Source organism: Thalia democratica, chromosome 2 (assembly GCF_965202585.1).
Source record: "Thalia democratica chromosome 2, ktThaDemo2.hap1.1, whole genome shotgun sequence".
Taxonomy (NCBI): Eukaryota; Metazoa; Chordata; class Thaliacea; order Salpida; family Salpidae; genus Thalia; species Thalia democratica.
The window spans coordinates 25,029,601-25,041,947 of record NC_139166.1 but is presented as its reverse complement, the minus strand read 5'-3'; the positions used below and the strand labels follow the sequence as shown (position 1 = coordinate 25,041,947).

General features: G+C 30.0%; 1 protein-coding gene across 1 annotated transcript in view; it reads right to left on the bottom strand.

Moving 5' to 3' along the window:
- The window catches only part of LOC145830165 (intermembrane lipid transfer protein VPS13D-like), a 53,271-nt gene that overhangs the window by 25,046 nt on the left and 15,878 nt on the right, over positions 1-12,347 (bottom strand). The window contains exons 23-40 of the mRNA XM_082938061.1: positions 12,089-12,327; positions 11,109-11,739; positions 10,699-10,862; positions 10,480-10,564; positions 10,093-10,285; positions 8,892-9,026; positions 7,519-7,674; positions 7,084-7,328; positions 6,728-6,814; positions 6,329-6,495; positions 5,538-5,668; positions 5,003-5,247; positions 4,614-4,765; positions 4,359-4,486; positions 3,836-3,981; positions 3,555-3,681; positions 2,955-3,096; positions 2,373-2,526 (exon numbers count right to left, since the gene is read on the bottom strand). Coding sequence (XP_082794187.1) covers positions 2,373-2,526; positions 2,955-3,096; positions 3,555-3,681; positions 3,836-3,981; positions 4,359-4,486; positions 4,614-4,765; positions 5,003-5,247; positions 5,538-5,668; positions 6,329-6,495; positions 6,728-6,814; positions 7,084-7,328; positions 7,519-7,674; positions 8,892-9,026; positions 10,093-10,285; positions 10,480-10,564; positions 10,699-10,862; positions 11,109-11,739; positions 12,089-12,327 — 3,327 coding nt within the window. The remainder of the gene's footprint in view (positions 1-2,372; positions 2,527-2,954; positions 3,097-3,554; positions 3,682-3,835; positions 3,982-4,358; positions 4,487-4,613; positions 4,766-5,002; positions 5,248-5,537; positions 5,669-6,328; positions 6,496-6,727; positions 6,815-7,083; positions 7,329-7,518; positions 7,675-8,891; positions 9,027-10,092; positions 10,286-10,479; positions 10,565-10,698; positions 10,863-11,108; positions 11,740-12,088; positions 12,328-12,347) is intronic.

Below are 12,347 nucleotides of genomic sequence, written 5' to 3'. Positions count from 1 at the left end.
AAACAGTTTTTTAATTTAAGAACTTTTACTATTTTTAAAACTGTACTATTCCAAGTATTTAAAACAAGATCGCATTCTTTTATAACATTCATACTTTAAATAATATGTTCTTCAAATTGACAGTTTAAAAAATCAAAAGTAATTTTTTTTGTTTTATTTAAAGCTGATTGTTGCTAAATTTACTATAGAAACGAAGAAAATTACTGACTGTAGAAGCAACTCTTATTCGTAAAGATACAAAAACAAAATTTACTGGCTTAAATGGAAAAGAGTCTGTAACTCAAAATTTACTAAGTTCCAATGTCTTTATTTACTTTTTTTAATCAATTCTTTAAATTTCATACTGTTATGTTACTTTTGTGTTAACGCATCCCAAAAATGCATACCTAAGAAGTACCAGTCTAACTAGAAAACTGAATATTGAACACAGAATTTTTGGCTCAAAAGTGCGTAATTAACAGGCAGTGCGTTCCTAAAAAGTACATATTTAACAGGAAATGCGTACCTAATAAGTACCAGTCTAATAAAAAAAACTGCATTTTGAACAAAATTATTTTTATAACAAAATGCGTACTTTACAGGCAGCGCGTACTCACGAGAAAAATTACAGTATTTAATTATTTGTGAAAACTTAAATATTATAATTTAGTCTTATTTACATCAACTGTAAAAAATTATATTAAAAAACTGTAATACTTATGATTAATACTTAGGTTTAAAAGTAAACCGCTCAAAAATTATTTATAAAAAAAGTACGAACGGAAGTAGAGTAGTCTGAATCGAGGTGTGTCACTGATTTTTACAATCATATTCTACACCCTGCAAATCGAGCTTAGCAGGCCAACCAAATCGTTTTCATGGTCGGTTCGGTTCTCGTCAGCTCAACAAGGAGCGTCTCCCGATTGAACAACCGACACAAGTTACTGGTAACAATCACCTCATCGCAGTATTTACAGCAATGGACGTCACGTCTATAGGTACCGGTTTCTGTCTCAGACCTTCCCCAGATTGACGGACATCAAGGTCCACCAGTCCAGATGCAGGCTTACTACCGTTCGATAACTACAATGATGAAGCTCGCTTATATACGCGTGGGTTGTGCAGCGTTCGATCGTTTATGATTTTCTTTTGTGACGTCATAAAAAGAGAGCACGTGCTTTTCTCAAAACCACGTGTTTCGTGCGTTGCACGCTTCGATGCTACTTTGTTGCATGAGAAACGAACTTTGTTTTGAGTACAAAGTTCGTTCGGTTTACGCGTTTTCTTTTTGCATTGGTGTTAGAGAGTATTTTTGTAACCTAAGCTAACCAGTGTTTAATTTAAACTTACAACTATTTCTGTACTTATATCTCAAACTAGTATTTATAAATATAAAAAAAATAGATTGTAACAAGTAGTTCTTTACAGTTTTTGTAAAACCTAACTTACAAAAAACCTAATTGACTAGTTTAGACTATTTTGTACTTTAGTCAAGATGAAGTATTTAAAAACTATTTAAAACTATTATAAAAGTATTTAAATTATTTAAAACTATTTAAAATTTAAATCCAAAAACTTTATTAGTATCATTTGTTATTTACAATCAAATTGTATCATTGCTATTTGATATTTCAATAGATTTTATCGTATTCAAGCTTTTTAAAGTAAAAAACATTTATCCTAGGCTGCGAAAAGTACTAATAAACTATTATAACTTAGTTGTAGATTTTAGTTAAAATAAATGAAATTGTTGTTACTCACACTTAGTAAACTAGTCGTTTTAAAGATAGCCTTTAACTTTTAATGTTTTAATAATTAAGTTAGTCTTTTTTTTTTGCATTTAGTAATTCTTGTTCTAAAACAACACCCTTGTTTATTCAAAAATGTTTACAAATGTGTAGCTTAAATTAAAAAGTATGGTTTCATTTTAAAAGCTTTTTTCGTTGTTAAACTTAAACAATGGTGTTTTGGAAAAACTTTGAAGCAAACTTTACCCTGTAAAAAAATTACACAACATGTTATGACATGAAATGAGAATTAGAACATGAGAGTTGTTATGTAATAAGAAAAACAGGACACACAATTCAATAAACTAGATGTATTTTGAGAAATTATTAACAAAAGAAAACAAAAATTGTTCGAAACATATCTAGTTTTTTGAATTTTGTGTCCTGTTTTCTTAATTATATAATTCTAATCACTAATGTTTCAATATGATAATTATTATTTTTAATCATCGCTTGCCCCATTGAAAACTTTTACAAATGTAAAGTTTGTTATAACCAAAAAATATTTTATTAATTTAACTTCTTCTTCGCTAAAATTTAATTTTGAAGCTTTTTATTTATCTTGAAAACTGATTTTACACGTTAACAAACAACACATAAAACTACCCAGGTTAGCGATGATGAGGTTGTAGGAGTTGCTGCTTTCAGGGATCAATATGATTGGCTGATCGGTCTTGATGTCGATCTTCATTCGCCCGCCTCTCTGGCACTGAACGTTGACCTCCTGGCCGACCGACGCCGACCTCGCTCTTTGTACCATCTAACGGATATTTTACATGATGCATAAGTATAAGTATTAGTTTATGAAAATATACATTGTGAAAGAATGTTTAAAATTATTGTAGACACAACAACATAATATCAAATTAATAATAATAAAAACATGTATTTAACATGCACGCATGAATAAATTCGTGAAGCATATTTTTTATAAACTTTAAACGCTTTTTTGTTTTGTTAGTTCTTTATAACTTTTTTTTGTGTTGAAAAATAACTAAAACTACTAAACCAGTATAAGAATAATTAGTGAAAAAGTTCGTTTTATAAGCATAGTAACTTTCTTTCATTATTACTAAGCTTGTCAGTAAATAACAGTTTGGCTATGTAAGTTTATTAACAATGGCTCGATTTTGTTTGTTGTTTACACAATGTTGTTAGTGAGTTTTTGTGTTAAAATAAATTAAGAACCTCCTGCAGTTGTTGAAAGTACTGCATGTATGCTAGTATTTCAGCTTGAAACCTCTGTGTGTGGATGTACCTGATGGAAGACATCTTCATCTTCAGTTTCATGTCGGCCTTCCTCTTCAACTGCTCGTCGAATCCGTCGTATCTGCAAAATAAATATTTTGGAACTGCTACTGATGCAAAACGAACTTTTTTTTATTGGCTACGATTATATAAAATATTTGAGTCGTAAAATTTATGTTTGATTCTTAAAATAAAAACCTGTTTTTAACTACATGCTAACGAAAACGTTTTAAGTAGTTTGTTCTAAACTTTTTTGTGTAAGCGACTTATTTAAAATTAAATATTTTTTATAGGTCAATATAATGTGACAAACATTTAATCAAAAAACAAAAATTTCAAGACTTACATTAGAAATATTTTTATAATCACCTTTTAAGATGTTAGTAATTTTCCACAGTACAATAAAAAGACAATTTATGAAGTACACGTACTAAGTAAAGTTTTTTTTCTTAAGAGTAAAAACTATTCTAACTAACTTCTATCAAGTCATTCTAGTTATGCTAAAAATATATTTAAATTTATCTATTAAGAAAAACAAACTTAACAAAATCGAAATCAAGCGCTCTGTTTCCACTGAAAGTAAATCTTTCTCTGTACAAATGACCGTTTGGACTCAAATCTTCTATTGATAGTTTTCCTAGTTTTCCGCTTACTCTCTGCACAGAGTCTGAAACATTAAAACAATATAATAAACTAACTTTAAAAAATATGTATATAAAAACTTCGAAACTACTCTTCTACACAAAAAATAAAACTTAGAGGTGGAAGATTGAAAAATATGTTAAACAAACCAATAAAACATTTTCTAGATAAACAATTACCTTTCATTCCGACGCTAACAGAAAGTCCAACAACGCTCGCTTTCATCAGTTCGTACTCGGGCTTGTTGAATATGACACTGAAGTTCTCCACAGATATGCTCATGTCTGAGTTCGCGTTCACCTTAGGCTGGTTTTCGTAATACGATCTGCATAACGAGTTCAAGTATTATTAAATCAAACAACATATATGAAGAACTTAAAGATATACACAATTAGTTTTGTAAACATTTCATAGATAGGTTTAAATTTTACAGGGCAGGCTGCTCAATTTCTCAACTTTAAAACAAAGTTACTTTGACGTAGTTTTGGATTGTACAGCTGAAGCAGGGGCCCATTTAAAGCAGCATGTTGTTTATTTTTTGGAAATCAATCAAAAAACTTAACATTTTAATGTTTAATACAAAACAGACTTACAGACAACTAATTGATAATAAAAAAGTACAAAGCAGCCGATACTTCATCAGTTTTTAATTCAATAAATCAATATAAAATCCATATTTCCAATTTTTAACACAAAACTGACTTGATCTCGAGCCTGCGATCCGCGTTGAATTCAGTCTTAGTCACGTCCTCAAACTTGCAAGACTTGTCGGAGGGGGAAGAACCTATTCCGAAAAAATCTAAAACAGAAACCAGGGTCTGAGAATTGACCTGCAAATTGATAAACTTGTCAGAATTAAAGTAAAAATATTATAATTTAAAACAATCAAAGTAAGATTCAAAGTAGTTCATTAATTTGTTAGACTTTGTGTGAAAAAAATAAGTTAAATATACTAACATAACACTCAAGGTAGTTGAAGTCGATGTTAATTTTTTTATTGAGCTTACTGTAGCACCGTGAATACACCTCATGGTTCCCATCAATCATCATTGTTTGTATGCACACCAACTTCTTGTTATTTTCTGCTTTTTTCTTACTAGATGAAGCTCCTTTTAAGCAATTATTTTATAAATGGTTGTTCAATATTAAGAAGTCCTTGCTCAGGTAACATTTTGATACTTTTTTAAAGACTCTTTTAGAAAAATATACAGATTTCAAAAAAGAATTAACAGTGTACAAAAGAAATACTTTTTAACCTAACCTCAAGCATAATTTTTAAACAGATTAACTGTTTATCAAAATATATTTATAATAAATAAAATTAAATATTTAGCAGAAGAACATACTGAAAGAGTTTATATTTTCGGTAAACGGCTTGAACGGATTGTTTTTTGTTGAGTAAGAAGCGTTGCTGATCTTAGAATGGATGGAATTAGCCGGTGGGATAGCGCACAAGTTCGGCATTGAGTTGTGGCGGGACAAAGGCACTTGGTGGTAACATTTGATGTCACTGCAGCTGTTGCACCTCGGATTGAACTCGTCTTGAACCCCGTCTGAATTATGCCGTTTGCTGGATGTGACTATGTAATTCCTGGAAAACAATAGCTAACTCATTCACAAGAGTTTTTTTTACGCACCAACAACTAAATAGAAAAATAAAAATATTTATTTTAAACTTTTTTCAGTATGAGTTTATGAAAACTAATAAAAAATAATGAATTTCAAGCATTCATTATGTGCAAATATGTACTGAAAACAAACTTGTGCTTTTAATACATATACTTGCACTACCATTTGTTATTTAAAACAAACTAGACTAGCTTACGTTACAAAATTTAAATTACTTAAACTGTAAAATTAAAAAGGTATAAAAAAACTGACTTTTTACTTGAATTTTTCTGAAGTATGTCTTCTATATCAAGAGAATCTAGCGAAATTTCGGTAAAAGTTGAAAAAGACTCTTCTTTTTTCATTAAACCTTTTAGCTCACGAAGCTCTACTTTCACTATTTCCTAAAAAATCAATAATTAATACACAACTTTTAAATAAAGTAAATATTTACTCAATTAGTTATACTGCTGCAACATAGCTTGAAAGTTATTATTTATAAGGGTGGCCGCTATTTTTTTTTCTTCAAGGTTTTCTGACTTTCTAAAAGGCTTTTTAAAGTACAATTTTCTTGTCCCGGTTTAATGTAAATTAAATTTAAGGTAAAAACAGTCTTCAGTAGTACGAAAATTACTTAAAAAAACTGTAATGAAATAAATTTTGTAACAAATAAAAATTAGAATAATATGTAACTTTTTCTTGTAAATAACAGTTGTATCTAGCGTAATCTAAATTTCATTAGTTAGGTTTTTTTAAATAAGTAACCAATTTCATGTTTTTCAAGTTTTTTTGCCTAAACTTTCAAGTTACAGAAATTTCCAGGTATTTTCAGATTACTGGATAAAATTGCCTTGTTTAATTGTAAATTAAGAATATAAGTTTAACCTTTTAAGCTTTTTAAGCACATTTAAAAACAATTTAAAATTAGCTATAACACAAATTAAAAAAAAACTTTGGTTTAGAACTAAATAAAAATAAAATAAATACATTTTCAACCTGTATTGCTATTTTTGCAATTTTTTAAATTTGCATAGAAATGATTTTTTTTTTAATGTATTTCAAACCTGAGTTCCAACACCGAGATCTCCTTTGATATCGAACACGAGGAGGGGAATGTTGAAGCAGGCGTACGTCGGAGTGAACAGCGACGATTTACCAGCGGAAGATTCCTCGCTGGCCGTCGTGGTTATTACGGGCACGTTTGTTCGAGGTGTCGAGTGCATCAAGTTGCCTGAGAGTACAAGTTAATTAAACAAGCTTCAAGATTGTTTGAAAAGTAACCAAAAAAAACTTTTGTAGGTTATAAAATAACATTAATTATAGGAAAATTTTTTTTTTAATTTTTTCAAGTACCTAATAAGTATAAAATACTAGTAACACAATAACTTCTTAAAGATAAAATTTAAATGACAACACTAAATATAAAAAAAATACTTTATATTAAGTTATTAAATCAATAAAACCTTCATTGAAATTTTCTTCTGTAAATTCTATCTCGTTTTCTTCTGTTAGAGTTTTATCAAGATCTTCTGTTTTCTCGTTTGAGGTTTCTTTAAAAAGTATTATATACTAAAACCATTCCAAAATACAAAGCTTCACGATAAGCAATTAGCATGGTTAATCAAATTTAAAAAAACAAAATGCTAAAAACTAAAAATAGTGAAAATAGTTTAGAATTTATTAAATAATTTTTATTTATATATACAAAAATAACAGAAAAAAAAATACAATAAACCTTAAAATAATATATTTTTTAATTCTTAGTTTTAATTATTTGATATACTTTGTTTTCGTTAAATAAAACGGAACAAATAACTACCTTTTGCGTCTTCAGTGTCAACAACATTGACGTCATCTCCGGCAACTCCAGCGTTTTGAATGAGATCGGCGTTTATGTCGCCGCTGTACGAAATGTTTTCCAACGTTTTTAAAACTTGCTCGTACGCCGGCTTGGACAGCGTTAGCTGCACCTTGCCTTGCGGCTGGATGTAAATTGAAAACTTCTCCTCCGACAAGTCTTGGATATTTCGGCAGGAGGCGAAATACTCGCAGCATTTGCGTTCTCTGTAATGTATAAACTTGTTAAAGTAAAGTGAAACTAAAACCATTAACTGTTGCATGGATGTATAATTTTTTAAGTTTATTTTTATACGTGCCATTGTAAGTCAGTTCTTAAACTTGAATGAATTATAGTTTGTTGAAAAAAAAATGACATTATAATATTTAATTATTATTTTCTAAACAGCAAACTAACGTGTGGTTATCACAGCAGCTTCTCCTTTCAATTTTTTCTTTTCTCCCTTCGGAATGATGGGCCTCCTTGCAAAGTTCAACATTTATGTTTGTCTTGTGCAATATTTCAATTTCGTCCTTTTCAGTGGAAGTGGTTTCATTTAAATTGTTGTTTGAGCTACAAAAATTTATATAGAACAAAAACCTTTCAAATTTATTAGTCCATTACTAACCTTAGGGACTTTATTTTATAATTTCTAAACAAAAACCAGTTTCATAACTTAAACATTACTAACTATTTTTCAAAGCCATAGTAAATGATGGTAGATATACAAATTCAGCTAAAAATAAATAGAAAACTAAATTGGGAAATTTTAAAATATTTTCTTAGACGTTAACAATTAAACAGTCCACCACATTGGCAAACCCAAAAACCCACAAAGTGTTTGCAGTACTTGCATTCTAAAAAAATCGCGACTGCCAAGGCCGACAGAAGGGATAACTTAAATCTCAACGGTACGAACTATTCTATTATTGTCCCCACTTCAAAAAACTACATTTTAAAAGATAAACCTCAAGTTGTTATAAATATTGATTTTATGTATGCTCTTTAAAAATTTTTATGTAGATACTATTTTCAACAAACTAAAAGTCTTTTTAATATTCAAAAAAAAATTCAAATTTTCATAGTCATTACAAAAGCATATGCTTCTTCAAAACGTAAGTCTTAAATTGTCCGCAATATTAGTTTTATGTACGCTCTTATAAAGTTTTTATGAAACTAATATTTTGAACAACTTAAAAGTTTTATAATCCCAAGCAAAATGTCAAAGTGTTATAGCCAATACAAACAAATATTTCTTTAAACTTTCTATAGCTACGTCTTAATTCAAATTAGCAAAAAAAAATTAACTTCAAGCTCTTGCACTACTAATAAGCACAATTTTATTTCAACAATGTTTACTTTGAAAACTTTCAAAAAGAAGAAAAAAAGAAATCTGCATCTAAGTTCTTATTATTGTTCTATTATTTACTTTATTATTAACATTTTGATTTTGATACTTAACCAAAAAAAACTTAAACTGTAACATACATTAAACCGTAAAATGAAAATTTAATTAGTTTTGTTACATAAGTAAAGATTTGCTTTTAAGTAAAGATTATTTGTTTTTATTCTTTTTTTTTTTTTAGCACTGTTTTCCATGACTATCATATATCTTTCTAGATTTTTTAAACAAGCACTGAAGAGGTCTTTGACCGGAACTGAGTCTGCTTTAAAATATTTTGAAAGAATTAATAAATATTTTCTCAGATTTAAATTGTTAACTAAAAAATGCGGCAAAGGTCGACTGCAAAAGAATCGATTTACGAGCGTTATTGGATCAATAAACAAACCAGGATACTTTCAGCAAGTTGATATCTGCGCCGTGCGATTTGCTGGTCGACAACTTTTCTATTTCCTTCTGCCGGTAGCACTTCACCTGGATGTCCACCATGTTCAGCTTCAGCGTGGCGAAAGGGTCGTTTCTCCTTTGTGAGAGTGGAAAACAAATTAGGTGCACTTATACGCTTTTTGAATTTTTAAATTTACATTTAAAAAAATTTAAATGAAAACATTTCTTTAAGTCTTATTTTCGTAAGTATTTATTTAAAATCAACTTTACTAGATTATTTTGAAACGTTTGTAAAAAAAAATTGTATAGGTTAATTATAGAAAGAAAAACATTGCTTCACTAAAAACACACACACACAAAACATGTTTTATTAGCTTAATAACATACTATATCTGATATCCAAAAAATCCTTGAAACAGTTTGAAATTTTAGAAACTATAACCATTAACAACTTTACGATGTAACAAAAAATTAAGAGTTTTTAGATACAAATACTTTTTTTTTCAAAAAAAAATAAAACTTTCTAAAAACAACTTGTTTATTTACTTTAATAGCATTTTTTTAATTTTGAATATACAAAGATGAAATTTAATTTTTAGCAAATTTAAAAAAATAAATAAATAAATATTTATTTTATTTTTTATAATATAAAGTATTTATTGAATATTTTAAAGTTTGTACCAGGTGTCTAAAAACTAGTGTTCGGTATACAATTTTTTTAATTTTGAATATACAAAGATGAAATTTAATTTTTAGCAAATTTAAAAAAATAAATAAATAAATATTTATTTTATTTTTTATAATATAAAGTATTTATTGAATATTTTAAAGTTTGTACCAGGTGTCTAAAAACTAGTGTTCGGTATACTATAAAAAAATATCTCACAGCAAAGGTAAAATTCAGCAAAATTTAATTATAAGGGTCAAAATACATTTTTATAATTTAAATTTTCAGACTTTAACTACTTAAAACAAAAATAGTGCTAAAAAATTTCAGTAAGATATTTTCAGAAACTTAAAAACCCTTTAAAATACCTAGGTTATAAAGTTTAAATATTTATCAATGATTAAAATAACCTAGACAACTTCATATAATATAATCTGTAAACACAATTTAGATCAATATTTTTTTTATCAAATGTACATACAAGTTTTGATTGAAACTATTTTAAAAAAAAGTACCACAAGTATTAGCAACTAACAAAGTGTTTGGATCATTGAAGAAAGTGATTTTTCCAAGATTGGCAACGAGAAACTCAAAGCTATCCGGAAATTTGGGAAATGCCAGGATTGGAGCTTCCATTTGAAGCTTCAAATTGAAAATATTAGAAGTATTCATATCGGAAATTTCCTGCAACTCGCTTAAATCTTTGAAGTCTTCCTCTGTCTTGTTTACTGTCGGGTAAATTGTTAGTAAGCACATAAACAAAACTCTTTATCTTGTAGTTTTTTTTGTAGTGTAAAATCTTTAAGTTATTTTTAATTCATAGTTAGTAAGATGAAAATTTCAATAAGAACAACTATTCAAACAAAATTGATCATTATGCATGTTATACATTTTAAAAACAACAGGTAGATACTTTACAAACTTGATTCTGATAAAGTTCTGTCTTTTTTAATAAAACTGTACTCTGAAACTTTGTCCATAACACTCTGTGCTATTTCTTTGTAAGCCTAAAAAGTTTTTAAAATATTAATTAAAGAATACAAGTAATGTTCAATATGAATTAAAAACTTATATCAAACTTTGAAATCAAAAGCAAATTAAAAAGTCTTATCAAAATTATATAATTAACTTAAGTTACAACCTTTCTGGCAGTGCTGGACATTTGAGTCTTGCTATTTTGAAATTCAGCAGAGAGGCTGAGAAATTCGCTTATCAATCTGGTCGAGTGAATGTAAACTGCAGAGGCCGTGTTTATCTGCAAATCCGACTTGACGAGACTCAAATCATCGCGATCTATGATTTTCTCTGACAATTGATTAAAACATTTTAATAAGTATATAACTAATTATAACTATTGAAAATTTAAAGTCGATCGTTTGCTAATAAAGATCCTAGCGAAACAAGCTAACTGGAATATAAAACAATAAAAAATTTAAACAGTACTCTTTCTTTATTAAACTAAAATATGTTTCTGTTAATTTATGATATGTTGATCTGAATGGATTCAGTTTGACAAATACTTATGTTATCAAATGATTGTAGGAAACTTACTCTGGTCAAAATCGAATGTGAGCGCCTTGAGATGGCTCGACTCGGCGTTGTTTGCTTGGTCGGCTTGAAAATCCTTTATGACGTCACCGTCATCACAATCCCCGATGCTGATCACCTGGCAGCCTTTCTCCTTGTCGCCGAAAGCGCTGCTGACGTCGTCGGCGTCGCTGCCGTCACAGTCGACCTTGTTCAGCGTAGTCAGGTCGTGCAGCGACAAGCCGCTGATGCACCCCTGGCACTTCATGTCCAATCCCTGCACGAAAGAAACGCGCGTCTGGCTCATGGTGACGGTGGCCACCTTGCGGCCAATCTTCTGTCCGCTAGACGGCTCCTCGACGTGGCGCAGCAGCAAGATGTTGAGCTTCTTGAACCTGGCGTCCAGGCAAAACTTCTGGTTCGGCACGTCGGCTTGGTTGTTTTGGGCCGCGGTGGCGACCGTTTGGTTTCCGGCGTTCTTGTCGGCCGATTGCTTGCTGACGTCGCTGGAGAGGCAGTGGAGAAAGTCGAGGATGGTGGTCCAGCTGCGCGAGTTCATTATGACGTTGAGCGAGTTGAAGTCGGCCTGCACCGTGGAAGTGCCGTTCTCCAAACTCATCTCGATCTTTATCAGGTCTCCTTCTTCTGTTTCCGCCTATAAGAAGTTGTAAATCACAAACTCTGCTTAGGACATCTATTCGTTGTTGTAACAAAAGTATGTAAACTATTCTAAAAATAATTTAAAAGGCTCAAACAAACACTAATAGAACATTAGAACCTAATGTTTGCATGTTAATATAACAGCTTTCAGTACAGCCACTATGAATAAAAATATATATCTAGAGCATCCCTAATTCATCTAATAAGTTTTAGGAATAAGCAATTCTGAATTCTACACATGTAAAACTACATCATCAAAAACTTTTAAAATTAATTATATTAAACATAACATTTAAATTACAAAAATTTTATCAAAAGAACAAGAAATCTTCGAAAAACAAAACCTTGACATCGTCTTCACCATCTTCTTTTTCGCCTTCCTTGTCGCATTCTTCATCTTTGTACTGATACGCGTGATGCGGCATGTCTCTCGCTCTCGCTATCCTCTCCGTGATCTGGCTGATCCTCTGCAAGTTTCTGGCCACGTTGTCCAGTATTTTCCGCGTCGCCTGTTTCTGTGACGTCATAACCGCTCCGTCGATCGAACGTGTCTTTTGTAGGCGAGAAGACGAAGACGCCGACTCTGCGAAATCGCACTCAATA